The 17,624-nt window shown below is 40.4% G+C and overlaps 1 protein-coding gene across 2 annotated transcripts; it reads left to right on the forward strand.

The window, feature by feature from the left end:
* The first annotated feature begins 1,404 nt into the window (after nt 1–1,404).
* LOC124272304 (prostaglandin E2 receptor EP4 subtype-like) lies at nt 1,405–17,144 on the forward strand. 2 transcript variants are annotated; one of them, XM_046707475.1, is made up of 3 exons: nt 1,405–1,669; nt 5,839–7,146; nt 15,831–17,144. In XM_046707475.1, the coding sequence occupies exons 2-3, from the start codon at nt 6,271–6,273 to the stop codon at nt 16,287–16,289; spliced, it is 1,335 nt and encodes a 444-aa protein (XP_046563431.1). In that variant the 5' UTR covers nt 1,405–1,669; nt 5,839–6,270; the 3' UTR covers nt 16,290–17,144. The 2 variants fall into 2 exon arrangements, with proteins under 2 accessions (XP_046563431.1, XP_046563432.1); XM_046707476.1 differs by lacking the exon at nt 15,831–17,144 and adding an exon at nt 14,671–14,789.
* Nucleotides 17,145–17,624: the final 480 nt, after the last annotated feature.

Genomic DNA, 17,624 nt, shown 5'->3' on the forward strand with positions numbered 1-17,624 from the left:
AAGAGGCCACTAACGGGATCGGGTGGTCAGGCTCGCTGACTTGGTTGACACATGTCATCGTTTCCCAACTGCGCAGATCGATGCGCATGCTGTTGATCACTGGATTGTCTGGTCCAGACTCGATTATTTATAGCTAAGATACATAGCGTTCACTAACATGAACGCTCATGTTAGTGAACGCTATGCATATTAGCTAGATTATTTACAGACCGCCGCCATATAGCTGGACTATTGCTGAGTGCGGCGTAAATCTAAACTCACTCACTCACTCAGTTGGTTCGTAAATTACTTTCTATCATTTGCTAGACTATGCAAATGGAGATAACTCGTGCCTCGCATTCCTCTATCTCTCGCACGAAAGAGTCTCGACCTAAGCTTGGATCGGATCGTAAGATCGGGACCAGCTACGATCGGCCTAAGATCGGTTAGTGGAATGGGTGTAACTTTTAGCTAAGACGATTGTAAAATTGGCGTAACTTGCTAAGATTGATCTTAGATAAGATCGGTTGGTGGAACGGCACCCTGATAGCCACGCATTCTGATGGCATTGATGAGTCTAATTGTATTCGGATAATAATAGTATAATAAAATTCTACTAGTAATGTTTTATGGATATGTTGAATCGTTAAGTGTGGATTAGCTGTGTTGTATGTGTATTGGTGGTGTCGATGTATGTGGATATGGAGACCTAGAGTTCCGTGCGTGGTATATGCATGCCTTGTATTATGATTGGTTGGTTTCTTTCTAGCACATGTGAACAGTGTTCAAATATTTAAGGGTTGCGCTCTAGTGTATATATGGGTTGTGTTGAAATATGCATGTGTTGTGTTGTAATATGAACGAGTAGCTATTAGGGTATGAACTTGTTTGTAATGTGTAGTATATATTTGGGTGTGTTGTGTTGTGATGTAGATGACACATGTCATCGTATCCCAATTGCGTAGATCGATGTTCATGCTGTTGATCCCTGGATTGTCTGGTCTAGGCTCGATTATTTACAGACCGCCGCCATATAGCTGGAATATTGCTGAGTGCGGCGTAAAACTAAACTCACTCACTCACTCACTCACTCACTTAAACCTAGCAGCCCGGCTTAACGTGTTAATTTAAATACCAAAGATATGTTCCCCTCCATACTCATCTGAAAGGTAATGCTCCCTCACTGAAGGGGCCTCACGATGCTTTAAACGTCAAAAGGTGTACAGTGTTCTTCTGATTAACATGCACCTACATATTAGAACAGTAGCTCGTGCACGTGCAGCTTATACCCCCGTATACATAACTGTGTCGGTGGGCATAGTTTACAGCCGAGAAATGCCGAGACGACCATAGCCAAACAATTAGGACCGTCATTCCGACACCGTTACATGCTGACACGACCTAGAGCTCAGGTGACCTTGCTGTGCAAATACTGAAGGTTATGGATAGGGTTCAGAGTTGTAGTCAGTGAGCACTTAAACCGACTCCTATGGGAGCCCCTCTATTCACAATCGGAGCAGTATTATCAGACTCTAATCGATTTCTACGCCGCAGTGATCATCAACAAACGCTCACTACGATGAAAGGAATACGTTACAGGTATTCATCACGACCAGGATCTTCATACAGAAGCTCTGCTAGAGAGCTATGCACAGCATGATTTGGTCGCCTTGATTCGTGTGATTTGACGGTAAGAGTTTCATGTCCTGATGCCTTGTCTGTGACAGTCTCAGGTGAGCACTGGGTGAGTTGGTTCACTTTGTTGACACGGTTTTCAGCCTAGATTGGTATATGGCATAATTACAGTTATCAGATTCGTTTGCTTGCGATAACCAGTCGATGATTACTGACTGAAAAGAAATCGTTGATGCAAAACGAATGAGAGAGCACTGGTACACGGAAGAAAAATTTAATTCTTGCTTACTCAACTACACCTTGTCTCGGTGTATGACTTACGGTGTTGGGGTGAGTATATCTGACTGTCATTTTGATAGTGAATATTATATCCGGATGTGCGCTGACCTATATGGTCTAACACATTTGATCCCTGAACCAACCTTTGCGGGGATTACATGAGAGTGTGCACGTGGACTAGCTGATACAAGTATTGATCAATGCATAGAAGTTAGTTTCATTTGTGTGTTTGAAAATACATGTCGCGTGACTTCCATACGTTTTGTTTAGTTTAACATAGATGTGAATATTTGACAATATATTTCTTGTTGACAACAATCCAATTACACTAATCCAAGCTGTGTATTTGTACACAATAAAGGGCGGTGGTTTATGACAGATCTGGAGAGCCATATATCTCTTATATTATCATAACATTTAACAACGGATTATTATGTATCAGGATACCTGTTGCATATGTTTTAACTGAAATGTAAGATCCATTCTCAAGGACTGCAAAATCTCTTCTAAACAACACTTCTGTGTTGCCCGGGAGGTTTGTGCAAACGTTTACAGTGTACACCCATATTCGGTGATAAAATTCTATTCTCTCTACATGTTTTATACCTCCACGACTTGAAGTCATTTATTCAAGTATGTCTATAGAGACAAAGAGGTACATATTACGGTGTTTGTACTTTTCTACTTAACGCTTGGTGCTGTGCTGGAGCATCATACCTCACGCCATATGTCTTCAATCATGTCTTTGACAGATCTGTCAAAAGGGTTTTTAACTTGTTTATTGTTTATTTGTTTGTTGCTTAACGCATCAATATTCCAGCTATATGGCGGCGGTCTGTAAATAATCGAGTCTGGACCAGACAGTCCAGTGATCAACCTCATGAGTGTCGATCTACACAATTGGGATACGATACGATGACATGTGTCAAACAAGTGAGCGGGCCTGACCACCCGATCCCGTTAGTCGCCTTTTATGACAAACATGGTTTCCTGAAGACTAATTCTAACCCGGATCTTCACGGGTTCCTCACCAATGACTCATGAAATATTAAAGAGTTTATTGTCTTGCGTGGGAAGTGGAAATTTAGCAGGTCAAATTGGAGTAAACAGTCACATGGACAAGTGAACATTTGATTCTGTTTGATGATAAGACCCTGACTAAATACATGCAATCAGAATAGTTGTAATGAAAATACAGACACACACTCACGCACGCACACATACAGAATGCAGGGAAACACTTGTTTTATAAGGGATCTTAAAAAAAGATGCATATGTTGATAAGGTGTAAAACGTTATAGGTCATGTTATTCTTGGTGCTGAACATATTGCTAGTGACATTTTGTTCGATAGACGTTTCTTAGAAGAAGATGACAGTAAAACCAACTAATGAAATGACACCGTCTTTACTTGTGTACCAATATAGGACGTAGTTGTGTAGCTGTTGCCCATACATCTGTTCTATTTTTAAAGTAACATACCTGTACAAACATGATATACATAATCGATTATAATCGTTTCAAGCGAAGGTTTGCCCCTCCTGAAACTTAACAGGAATGCGGCAATGCTCTTACTGAAGAGTGGAACAATCTTGCCTTTGCCTGCAGATCGTCTCTCACGAAGGCATGTCCTTCATGATACTTTACAGGAATGCAGCAAGGCTGTTACTGAAGAGTGGAGTGATCTTGCCTTTGCCTGCAGATCGTCTCTCACGAAGGCATGTCCTTCATGATACTTTACAGGAATGCAGCAAGGCTGTTACTGAAGAGTGGAGTGATCTTGCCCTTGCCTGCAGATCGTCTCTCACGAAGGCATGTCCTTCATGATACTTTACAGGAATGCAGCAAGGCTGCTACTAAAGAGTGGAGTGATCTTGCCTTTTTCGCCTGCAGATCGTCTCTCACGAAGGCATGTCCTTCATGATACTTTACAAGAATGCAGCAAGGCTGCTACTGAAGAGTGCAACACTCTTATAACTATCAAGACACACACTGGACGCTTTAGACGACGGCGCGAGGCTGTCATCGCATCACGTGGATCACATACGAGTAACTGGGAGTTGCCAGTGAATTTACTTTCGTTCGTGTCTTGAAAAATGCCCATAAGAATTATAATATCGTGTTTGGCTTGTTCATGATATGCACATCATTTGACGTATTACATTTTAAAATGGTGGTCCTTAACGAACTTTGAGTAGTATATTTGCAAAACACGGAGTATTACGTCAAGAATAAATCATATTATATGACATGTGAGACATCAGACATTACGTGTATAACATTGTGATCATTTTCATGTTATTTATATCCGTGAAAAAACCAACATGTTTAGGTTACAGCATATCATGTTCGCTTTGTACATGCAGTGAGATAACTTATCGATTAACGTAATAGACACTCACTGAAATATACGCTGAACCTATAGAACCCGTGTTCATAAACATAACCCAGCAGATCATGGTAGTAGAATAAGAGACAAAAGCCTTTCCATAGCCACAAAAAATGTGATGGCGTCAAATGTACGTTCCAGGAATTCAAGTCAGTCGCCTGATACAGTGAAGGTCACCACGGACCAGCTAGATTGAATATAGAAATATCCGGTTTCTGCTTTGTTAGGCGTAATTTCACGGAATTGAAGCTTAAAGTCTAGTTTCTTCACTTCAGCCGTACTATCGTAGCATATCCTGACACATACCTTTCCTGTTAGTGTAACCAGTACATATATTGCTGTCTTACAGTACACTAGGTCTTAAGAGGAATAGTCGCCATTGTTCCGTTTTGGCGTCTCTTGTATGATTTTTAACTTTAAAACGCAACACAATGTCGGTTGGTATGTATCCACGCCGTTGTTTTTTATTTATTGTTGTTGTTCTTTAACGCCGAATTTAGCAATACCCGAGGTATATGGCGGCGGTCTGTAAATAACCGTATCATGACCAGACAATCCTATGATCAACAGCATGAGCATCTACGTATTTGGTATACGATGACATGAGTCTCCAAGTCAGCGAGCCTGACCGCCCGATCCCGTTAGTCGTCTCTTACAACAAGCATTGGTTACGGAAGAACCCGGATTTTGAAGAATGGGTTATATTGAAAACCAATACAGAAGACATCTTTGATCATGAAGTGTCGTTTCATGTCTAACTATGGGCTGCGGTCCAAGCGTTATAACCCACTCAAACGCCCAACATTTACTGAACAGATTACGAATTTATCTGTTCATAACTACTTGATGAAGTCTGCGCTAAACTCCCAAGGCATCAACTAACATAATTATTACCTCATGGTTGTGATAATATCTCAAGGATTATGATTAATCCTGTAATTATTCATGACAAGCAGCCTCCAAGCTGGGTTGAGTCCGGTTTCTTTCCATGACGCGCTCTTGATGTTTAAAAGTGATCGCCCGTGGTTACCCGTCATAATGTTGTCAAATAATTGATATCTATTTCAAACGACATTGTTACGTTTTTTACACAATGTCATGTATCCATATCTACATACATGTAACATGCTGTGCTATTGAACAACCTCCTTCTAGCATGGTAATCAAGATGTCCCGGACCGTGAAACAGTTTGCTAACTATCCCAGTAAATATAAACAGATATACTGAAACTTGAATTTCAGAGGTTTTACGTCACATCATGAACGCCCCTAGGCTGTTGCTAGAAGATGTTATGTTTAGGTTTATATCATACACAACTATTGTTTAACCGAAAACATTTCTGAAAGGTTCTCTGTAAGATCAAAGAATCAATAATATTTAGGGTTTTTTTGTGAGGAATTTAGACTACAGTGAAACTTACATCTCATCGAATTCATGTAATGATAGGTTGAAGGGTGAGTTAATCATTATATTTACATGACAGACTGCTCGCAATGTTGAAACGAAACTTTTTGCCACGGGACATCTGTTCTAATTAATCGACTCTCTGATTTCAGGATATGAGTACAGTGTGTTAAACAACATTGATTGACGGTCACCAAGCTCAACACGCCTCGGGAAATTTCACCGAAAGGAGATCGTGGCATGCGCACTGACGTCTGACGAGCAGACGACAGTTACATTCACGCCAAACAGTCCTGTGATTGTGGATTTGTAAATGAAAAAGCTGCAGTGGAATACCCAGGAAGATATGTTTGTGTAGTTATATATTTTATATTCCACGCCTGATAAACTGGATACTTGGATATGTGAGGATACAGCAGCTAAACTACTAAGGATAGAATACTTAATGTATGTGTGTATGGGTAACCTTATCTCCGGCAAAGTGAAAACATTTCCTGGCTGAGGGTTAGGGGATATACACCTGACAGCGAAGGTCATAAAATGTTTGTGAACAGTCAAGCTGTGTGATAAATGTGCGCTTTCTAATGTTGGTCTCGGGTGATGTCATGGCGACGACTTCGGAACAGTACACCATGTCGGAGAAGCAACTGCTTCTGATCAATGACACTGAAGGAATAGGAGCAAATATCAGTGTCGGAGGCTATGTAGTGGACGCTGCCAAACGGAACCACACCGTAATGGTTGCCAGCGTCATGTTTGGCACCGGGGTCTTCGGCAATCTCCTGGCCCTCTTCGTCCTTGCAACGTCTGCCATTGAGCAAAGAAGGACCTTGTTTTACAAACTGGTCGCGGGATTAGCTGTCACGGATCTGTTCGGGACGTGTGCTCTGTCACCTGTTGTGATATCTGTATATGTGAATAATTTCAAGTGGATAGGTGGCATGCCCGTCTGTCATTACTTCTCCTTCATGATGATATTTGCCAGTTTCACTACACTGTTCATCGTTACCTCAATGGCAGTTGAGCGATACATCTGTGTCCGACATCCGTATCTGTACCACACAAGGCTCACAGCGACATATGCTAAAGTCACACTTATAGGTTCCTGGGTGTTATCAATATTGATTGCCTCGTTTCCTCTAATGGGATTTGGAAAAAATATATACCAGTATCCAAAAACATGGTGCTTCTTTGACTACTTGAGCAAGGAACCTGTAAATATTGCCTTCAATTTGTTCTATGCCCTTATAGCTTTAATCGCTATATTCGTGACCATCATTTGTAATATAGTTGTAATATACACTCTCATAAGGATCAGGAAAAAACAAGACATACTCAATGCCTCAGGTGGGAACACAAGGAAGTTTAAGAGCAAAAACAAGAGGTACGCCGAGATTCAGATGGTGGTACTCCTCATTGGAATTACTGTTGTCTTTGCAAGCTGCTACTTTCCGCTGATGGTAAGTACCAACATTATCTCACTTGGGTGAGTTGGGGTACATTTAGGGTTTATTTGGTGTTTAACGCTGCACTCAGCGATATTCCAGCTGTATGACGGCGTCTCGACTAGACAATCCAATGACTGACATGGTGAGCATCTATTTTCGCAATTGGGATATGATGACAGGCATCAACCCAATTTTGATTATATTAGTTATGTTACTTATATTAGTTAAGGTTCACGTTTGATGTGCGTTAGTGAATAAAACGTCGTACTGCTGTTGATGCTCGGGCACCATGACCCTCACACAACCTGTTGTCATTAAGGGATAAGATAATGGTGTAAATTATTTGTAACAAACTGTTCTCAACAATGTGCATGCATAATTATTAATTCCATATTAATGGTTACCCATCTCTCCGAGTCATTATTGGTTGTGCATAATTCGTCCCTTGGGCGATCCAGAAACCTTTGATATCAACCCAGTTCACCTGCTTTTATCACTTTGGTCGGGACATACTGTTCAAAGTATCGTTGACCATCCCAGTTACAGTTAATAGTTTTACACATGTGAGTTGATTCTGTTACCGGATCATCAGTCCAGTAGTCCAACAAGAACTGATTCTTCACACAGACAAAATAACTGTTCTGATTTGCATTCAAAAAGTTGCGGAGTCAATAATAACGCATACCACTTTGTGGATGACAATTCCTTGTTTATTGCACAGAGTGACGTTTCGGTGAAGATTCCGTTTACAAGCTAAAGGTTCACTTTATTACTCACAAAATAGTTGATTAAAGTCTCGCGTTCTGAACAACTTTACCTGCAGGGTGAGATACATTTCACATAAACATGTAAGGGAGACACGAGTCCCGTTGGCTATAACCGTAATATCAATAACATTATGTTTATTGGCCCCATAGACTTGATAAGAATTTAATTTCATATGAATTGCCTTTTTAATTACCCAACTAATCTGTCATTGGGTTCCTTGTGATTCAGTTACCAAATCAATCGATCTATTTGTGTACGCAAAAGTGCACGATACTGATAACACAATGTATCGTATTGCTTGCAATAAGTGAAGTGAAATGGGGTTTAACGTCGCACTTAAGAATCTTTCGCTCATAAGACGACGTGCATGCATGTGTATGTGTGGCTGCTTGTACTAGCCCAGACTAAATCTGGTTTTATAGTGCTTGCCCACTGAGATTCCATGACGCAGTGAAGCATGAATACCCCACTCAGACACATTATACTGACTCCGAGCCGACCAGTCCTTGTTGTACCCATAAATGCCGAGTGCCAGACAGTGACCAACAAGTACCATATTTTACGTCTTTTGGTATGACGCGGTCGGGGATCGAACCCGCGATCCTCCATTCTCCGGGCGGACGCTCTAACCACTACACCACGGAGGCGGTCTAGCGCTTGCAATAAAAAGAGGAATAGTGTGTGTAAGAAAACATGTATTCTCCATTTATGTCATTACTTGCCGAAACGATTGATGGTGAGATTATCATATGTTACTTTGAAATTTAATTTAACGTTCTGTTGTGTGGGGAATACGGTTAATGAGTGGGTGGGTGAGTGACTGCTTGACGCCGCTTTGTACAGTATTTGACAGCGGGTCAGTTTGTTTACCCGAAGTATAGTTGGCCTCAGGCGTATACCACTTTGATCAATTTGAAATAGGTGAGTGAGTGAGTTTAGTTTCACGCCGCTTTAAGAAATACTCCAGCAATATCACGGCGGTGGACACCAGAAATGGGCTTCACACACTGTACCTGTGTGGGGAATCGAACCCGGTCTTCGGCGTGACAAGCGGACGCTTTCACCACTAGGCTACCACACCACCTCTTGAAATAGGTGGCATTCCTTTAGATGGTGGTTAGATGTGGCAACAACCTGAACGGTATAGCTCCACATTTCTGTTCAGGAGCCATTGCAACATCATTAACGTTTAAAGACTTTCACAATCTCTGCAAGTAGTTGGCATAATATTCCCCGTTTTCAGTTGTTTCCTGTGCAGAAAGCTGAAAAGAGAACTCGACAATAACTTTCTATACGGACCTGGTTTCTTTAAACTTCCTAGTGTTGACATACCCAAAGTATTTACACTCCATGCATTCTTGTTTGTTCCCAGGAGCATGGTGACTGAGCCCAGTCTAATCACTTGTCTTTAGCCTAAGGGGTAACCCACTGCGTTGCGATTGCATCTGGATAACGTGACACTGTAGGTGTAGGATTCCGTCAGGCACCATCCAGTGTTTAATGTTCAGTTGTGGTATATGCAGGCAATGTTTGACAGTAATTAGGGCAGCAATATTTTTCTGTGTTTCTCATCGCCCGACCGACCCTTCTAATATTATTGCCGACCCTCCCAACTATTTTTTTCATTCCAACACCGCCGAGTCGAACCTAAAATAGTACGTACCGCCTCGTCATATAAATTGTTTATTTTATCTTATCAGTCGCTGCCACAAGTCCAAAGAACGCGAGAAATTTAGGAATTTCTGTAAATGAGAATCAAGAACATTATTCAGATAATTTTGAATTTATTAAGTATTTATTCCCGAGCTACCGACCCATGTTCAGATTTTTTGTGGCTACGTGAAACACATAAAAAAATTATGCCTTTGCAAAGAACATGCAACCGTTTATCAATGCACATTGAGGATTAACTCTGCACCGTAAAAATATTATGACTTCTCTATACTCAGCCTTTCCTCATTTCAATGCTAAGCAGTTACATTTCAGAGACGAAGTCATTTATCAGCAAGCCAGTAGACTGAAACACGACAACCTCTCGTCAGTGGCTCAGCAACACCTATGTATTTATTTCACACTTAACAACAACCTGGATATGGCAGACGCATTTTCTAAACGTTGTGATATCTCCTCGTAAATCACAAACTTCAGCGTCTTTGTGTATTTCTAGTCGTATCAGTGTTAAAATAAAAGGCAGGGATCATAAAAACATAAAGAGTAGTTTTACACTCACCAATCAGTGTACATCGAAATACTCACGTGTGGAGTTCAGTTCGTAGAGAAATGAGTAAAGTTAAAGTAACCGGCAGTAGCTACCGGCGTCCAATTGATGCTTAGTATTGCGTGTCCTAACGCAATGTTTATTCAAAGAATAGCTTGTCGGTATGCAAGGTTTACACCATTTGTCTGTCAGGTTTGAATGGAGCCAGGAACCGATTCTGGGTCCCGATCGAACAAAGCAATCTTTGCGTTACGACATGGCAAACAGCTGGGCCTAGATTTTCGAAGCTCCCTTAGCGCTAAGATAGTCGTAAGTACCAAATACCCTAACATTAACTTACGACTATCTTAGCGCTAAGAGAGCTTCCAAATCTAGGCCCTGTACAGCTACGATAGGTCGTTACGTTACGGAAGCCTTGTGGATCGGAACCATGGTCGTAAAAGACGACTTAACGGATTGGGTGGACATGACCAGGATAAACTGGATGACCTCGTACCCGATGGTGTTGAATGATGCCCATGTTATCAGTCATCGGATTGTCTGATCCAGCCGTCCATTTACTATCCGTCGTCACACCGGCGCAATATTGTTAAGAGCGACGTCAGGCAACAAAACAAATCCAAAGTAGTTCAAACACGAAGTCGGCCTCTATACAATCAGATAATAACTTTTATTTATTAACCATATGCACAACGGCAGCCAAGTTACAGGTTGTGTACGCGATCCGAGCTATCTAATGTAAAAAGGTTCAGAGTTGCCAATTTCAGTTATAATGATATTATATGTCGTGCGTTTGATTTAGCGTCTATTTGCGTCTATCTAAAAAAATGATTTGTTAGGAAACAAAACCGTTGCTCACAGTGCAATGAAAGTCGTGTCCAACCACTCGCGTCACATTCATTTAAGTACTTCTCTCCCGGGTGAATACTGGCTGCTCCTCACGGCAGGTAGTTAACCACTCCGGGCATGCTCCAAAACCTGCCATCAATCGACAGAAATACTTCAATATGTCGTAATGTAATGAATTCTCCATTGTTCGACGCCAGGGTAAAACAAACAGACTAAACAAGTACCTTTGTTTGCAAGAAACAGTTCAACACAACTTAAAGGTTACAATGGCGGTTGTGATCATCAATATTCAGCTGATGTTGAACACATCTGATAATATATCGTTTGTGTAGCGATATTATGATTAAACAAGCCATGTTACGTACTTGGCCAAGTCTCATGTTTGTTCTTATGGATTTATTCTTGTGCTTCTGTGCACTTGCGACAGAATTAAAGCTTATCTGTGCGTTTAAACAATAAACACAAAATCGTTTCCCTGTAGCAGTAATTGGGAAAATATTTTGTGAAGAAACAATCTGGAAAAAAGTAACAGGTGTATTATTTTACAACACGGGAAGGTTTAACTCAGCATTCAATATCCACACCTGAAGCAACTCTGCCCTCGGTAGGAACAGATAGAACATTGGAAATCTATTAACGTTCACGCGCTGCTTCCTTAAACATATGTAACAGTATCATGTTGATAATGCGTGCAAAGAGAGACTTGGGTCCTATTTCATTGTAGAAGTACGGGCTGTGGGCGAGGTCATTGTCTATGTATGAATAGTGTAACAATTAACTGTGGGACTGATAAACATGATAAACAAATAAATAAAGTGGTATGTCAAAGATCTGAAATAAACGTATTTAGGTAAAGATTCGAGTGTGTGAGTGAGGTTCAACTCCGCCTGAAGCAATATTCCAGCAACATTACGGCGGGGAACATCAGCAATGGGCTTCACAGTTTGTACCCATGTGGAGACTCGAACCCGGTCCGTCGACATCACGGACAAACGCTTGATCTTCGGCTACTTCATGGCCCTTACAAACGTCCAAGCATTAAGGGGGTGGTGGGGTAGCCTAGTGGTTAAAGCGTTCGCTCGTCACGCCGAAAGCCCGGGTTCGATTCCTCACATGGGTACAATGTGTGAAGCCCATTTCTGGTGTCCCCCGCTGTGATATTGCTTTGATGTTGCTAAAGGCGGCGTACAACTAAAACACATTCACTCAAGGCATTAAGGGCTGAATGCCGATTAACTGGAGTAAGACATATATGAACGTGTATATGTGTAGACGTATAGTCACAGCGTCCTCTGCCATTAAGGGTCGGGTTTAGTCTAAAGGGTGGTTTATCCTTCGCTTGTAATGCCAAAATAGCCGGGATCGATTCCCTACGTGGTATGGGTAAATTGAGTGATGAACATGACTGATGTCGCCATCAGTTACATAAGTAAGTGGTACTATCAAAACGACGTAAAATCATACTTAATCACTCGCTCCTCGTCTCTTCGCTTCGATTAATGTACCTGGATATGTACAGCTGAAACTTTGTAATAGGCATCACGGTATAACACTAAGATATTCATGCACTGATCTGTGTTACAGTATACGCTGTGAACGCTATATGATGACAACTGTGTATTTTATGCAACTGATACGTATGTAAATTATACGTGAATAACACTATTTCCCTAACTGAAAAGTGGTGAAACTTTTGGTGGTAAGAAATTTATGTTCATTGTAAATCAATATCATCACAACTTTAAGTAAATAAAATTAAAGGCGATCTGATAAACCGGCAACCTACGATTAAGAATTATTTTTCAGAAAAGATAAATATGAGGGTTCGGTAACATGAACTAGAGTTTAGCGTCTCGTGTGTGATGATATTCAAGTGGTTGAAGCGAAAGGGGTTTAACCACGAGTGTATGTAATTGAGTGGTTGACGTCAGGTGAAATTGGGTTTAATGTCGCGTTAATGTCGTAAAGATGAAATGGGGTTTAGTACAACGGATATACGAATATAATTAGATGAGTGAGGTGAGGTGAGGTGAAATGGGGTTTAATGTCGCGTTAATGTCGTAAAGGTGAAATGGGGTTGAGTACAGCGTATATACGAGTATAATTAGATGAGTGAGGTGAGGACAGGTGAAATTGGGTTTGATGTCGCGTTAATGTCGTAAAGGTGAAATGGGGTTTAGTACAGCGTATATACGAGTATAATTAGATGAGTGAGGTGAGGTCAGGTGAAATGGGGTTTAGTGCCGCGTATATATAATGAGGTGAGGTGAGGTGAGGTGAGGTGAAATGGTGTTTCGCGCAGCATGTATATAATTAAGTGAATGTGCGTTGTTTTAATGCAGCATGTATAAAACTACATGAGAGTCGGGATTGGGGAGAATGAGGGGTTGAAATGGGTTTTAATCTTACGTGTATATATTCAGGTGGGTGAGATTAGGTGAAATAGGTTATAGCGTCACATCCAAATCACTGAGTGGGTGAGGTGGAATAGGGGTTGAACGCCACGTGTGGTGTGATTATGAGGTGAAATCGTATACAGTTAATCAGAAGTTATGGTAAATATATACTACTGTTTGAAACTCTAGCCATTCTGGCACACTGAGTACAATAAACTGACGTGTTTGCCATTCCTTATGGTGCCATTTACGAAACACCAATTACCATATTTTTCATCTACATGCCTAATGAAATGCTACTGCCAATTACAAATAACAATTGTGCACATATGCTATTTTTGACTTCTCGAGGCGCCTACCCGTTTGATGGTTTCCAGCACGTATTTTATTCAAGAAAATTTGAATTACAATCAATTGTTTAGTTCCTGTTCCAAATTTCATGGCAACTGCAAAAGATAAATGATTTGCTTGCCTTGTGGGAGTAACCATTGCTACAGTGAAATGACAATCAAACAAGAGCGGCATTTTGTCTAAAATACACAGAAACAGAGCAGAAATATAACAAACCAGTTGTTTGCTGAGCTTTGGTTGAAAAACGTAGATCGATGCAAAATAATCATGAGTCACAGGTTAGATAAATATAGTGCCCATCTTGACGGCGAATATGAATCCGTCCCAAAAGACATGGTGTATTCATATGCCAGTGTCGGTGCCCTGAGTGTACCAGTGAATGATGTGCACTTTACTTTGCCTTTGCACCTCCATACTGTGCCAGCAGTGCTAGTAAATGTGACAATTTTACTTATATGCATGTGATATTATGACAAAGTGACAAATATTATGAAAATTACAAAAGATATTGAATGTGGGTAAATATCATATAAAAGATATTAATAAAACTAGCCTAATCTGATCTCAGTCTCCACTTTCTGTCTGACTAAAGGGGTAAAAGTTGGATTAGTCTATTTCCCCAATGGGTAACAGCCTTGCCAAATTTGTACACTCAAACATGTAATTGGGGCTTTCAAGTGTCTAACTAAAATGGGTTGTCTGACTAATGGGAGGATACCCCTCTTTATAAAGATCAATTGGCCGCCTAATGACTTTTTGAAAAACTATCATACTATGTTGAATAATTTGTATTGCTTAGTTAGAAATCCTTTAAAGATCAAACACATATCAGGTACATTTCTTAAACCATTTGTTTACTTTAAAACTGAAAGGATACACCTGGGAAAATACATCAGGGGTGACTGCATGCTGTAAAATCACTTGATTGTCAAGTCCAGATTGGAATATTTACAGGCCGTTCTATCTAGTTGGAGTAATGGATAACACGCGCGCGCACTGGACTGAACTCCTCGATATCCAAGCAAGTAGTCGAGAGCAGCAGGTTTGATACACTTCTCTTGCCAGGGAGGTTTTCCAACCTTGAATGCAACACGAACAAGTAAGCTGTTTATGTAAACTTGGATATGGGAGCACTCTCGATAGTGACATGTCGACGCTATGACCCACAAGCTAGCCTACTTACATGGTTCGTGTTTACACAGCCCACTACTCGCTAAGTCATTCCGTGGTAACCGACGTTCAAGGAGAACAGGATTTAAGTAGAACCACGTCCGGGTGGGCTGCATAATAGCTGTTTAACCCAGAGCCAATTTTAATTGTGGGTTTTTTTGTGTTATTTTAAATGTGCTATTTGAAAGAGGGAGACATACACCATGGGTGTTTTTTTCTGAAATTATTTGCACTTAGGCTAAAATCTGCAAAACAATAACTGCACAAAAAATATTTGTTCGTCTGTCCTGATCGATCTTCTGAATTGTATCGTGACAATTGGGTGACATACCTCAACCAGTTGCGTAGGGTTCCACCACTAATCTGGTCTCAAGAAATTGTCCGAGCAGTTTGGCTAATGCACCAACCGAATACGGTAGACCTTAGTAGCCAGTCAGTCAGCGTAGTTTACAGTTACCCTGAAGTATTCTGCAAGCACTGATGGCTAAACAAGTGTCTTTATTGTGACCATTTACCACGTGTACGAGTATCATGCTCACGACAAACACCAAAACCCAGTGTCATGCAATAAAATGCACATTCAAGTAGGGAATCACAACCCCAAATGGAAGAGTTATCTTCATGAGTGTTTTTAAATGATACATTGTATAATTTCAACCTCCTTATAAATATTTATTACGCTTCATATTGAGCACAGTTTCCTTTTTCGGCTAGTATATGCGTCATTCATCCTGTATGTAATCGCTCAAGGGGTTCGACAAGGTTTACCCCTCAAACCAAAGGATTGAATGAGCATTGATCAGCGAGGTTAAAAAAGGAAGCCTCGGGATCTTCATTATCTTCTGTTGTGACAAGCATGTTGAGTACTCATGACAAAATGGAATACTGACATTTGTAATGTACACACGTATGCATGCTCTAAAATCTTTCATTTCTATTTTCAGATTTATGTGCTTCTGTGCCAGACAGACCTGGTCACTTTAATGAAGACGGACAAAATGGGTCTTCTGCTGATCCGCTTCGCTTCATTCAATCCTATACTGGATCCCTGGGTTTATATCTTATTTAGAAGAGAGCTTGTATGGAAGATCGTAAATGCCATAAAATGCATTCTAAGGATTGACCAAAAAAATATACAAAATGTTAAAACTCCTTTGAACGAAGAGGAACCAAACTGTTGTGTGTTTTGTCTACAGTGTCTGTGTGAACCCCCAAATACAAAAACAAACTACTCCGTCTCAAGGCCGTCCGCGACGTTGCAAAGGTCGCCGTCTGAGCGGAGACGTCTCAGCGAGAATTTATACGGGAACGGAACAGTTACCTCAAAACTGCTGATTAAACCTCCTTCACCGGCAGATGAAATGGTTTTAAAGTCATACAGGAACGCACAAACTAGCAGTTGATTGTTATTATTGATTTCATGGTTATACCCCATTTTAGTTCATTAAATATTTGTGCAAACATGACATGCAACGGATGCAGAATGTTATTTTTAGACTATGGAACAATTCTGCAATTTAATGTCAAACGACCTATGATAAAGTATGTACGTTTGCAGAATATCAATCATTAATGGTTCTGTGTTTGACAACATGTCATCGGTTTTTCATTTTCATCACAATCACACATTCAGTTGGACAGGTTCTCTGTCTACCTATATTGGCATATTTGTTAAAATGCGTCCACGCCTTCCAACGGAGAAACCAGTTAAACCCTCAGTTATTCCTTTAGTGGGGTTTATTACTACTGATTCTTTGGTCACATGTTTGATTCAAAGAAATATCTTATAAACCGAAAAATCAAATGTTGGTGAGCTGATTTCAGTGAAGGGGGCCAGCCACACCCAACTCAGAGTACGTCTCAAAGGGGCATGGTCTACACATATAACGGGTTCGATCTGATAATGTTATGAATGGTATTTAAAGAATAATACTGATGTTAATATGGAAATGGCATTTATATGAAAAATTATTCAATCATTCCATTCATAATTTATCAACACATTTGTAATATATGTCTCAAGCCTGTGATAACAAAATAACAGTTCGATTATTTGATACATGTGTTTGTTAAAAAACAATTGAATTGTATGTATATAGTATATAAGGTGTAGTTCAAAACAAAACAAGGAAATCATTTTCTCTCTAATCGTTTAAGAATGTTTGTAATGTAAACAAAACACAATCAAATTGACATGCGCATGGCGATATGGTATTTGAAAATAAATGCATACTTTCATAATAACGGATAACCTTTAGGAATAGACTGACTGAGTTTGGTTTTACGCCGCTTTTAGCAATATTCCAGCAACATCACGGCGGGGGACACCAGAAATGGGCTTCACACATTGTGCCCATGTGGGGATTCGAACCCGGGTCTTCGGCGTGACGAGCCAACGCTTTAACCATTAGGCTACCCCACCGCCCCTTTAGGAATAGAAACAGATAGTATTAGCAATACCTGAATTTGTGATGGTAAGTTAATAACGTATTTTGTAAAACTGAAATCTTGTTGAGGTATTAAAGTAATCATAACATGTTGAATATCAATTCAACATTAATTTTCTTATGGAGTGTACAAAACATACTTTCGTTTTCCTGGAGCAATCTTTCCAACACACAAGGTCTGAGAAGGAAAGTATAGCCGAACCTATTAAGGAAACCACTTGCAAGCTATTGCGTTCTAGATATTATCGACTAGTCATCTCTCATCCTTTCGGTATGGTTTATTAATGGACT

This window comes from Haliotis rubra, unplaced genomic scaffold (genome assembly GCF_003918875.1).
Source record: "Haliotis rubra isolate DU_JTF1 unplaced genomic scaffold, ASM391887v1 Scf1681, whole genome shotgun sequence".
NCBI lineage: Eukaryota > Metazoa > Mollusca > Gastropoda > Lepetellida > Haliotidae > Haliotis > Haliotis rubra.

What these genes read in the sequence shown, in the direction of transcription:
- LOC124272304 (XM_046707475.1), top strand. Translation starts at nt 6,271, where the DNA reads ATGTTGGTCTCGGGTGATGTCATGGCGACGACTTCGGAACAGTACACC. An exon ending in GCTGCTACTTTCCGCTGATG is followed by an intron (nt 7,147 to 15,830) that starts GTAAGTACCAAC and finishes TTCTATTTTCAG; the next exon opens with ATTTATGTGCTTCTGTGCCA.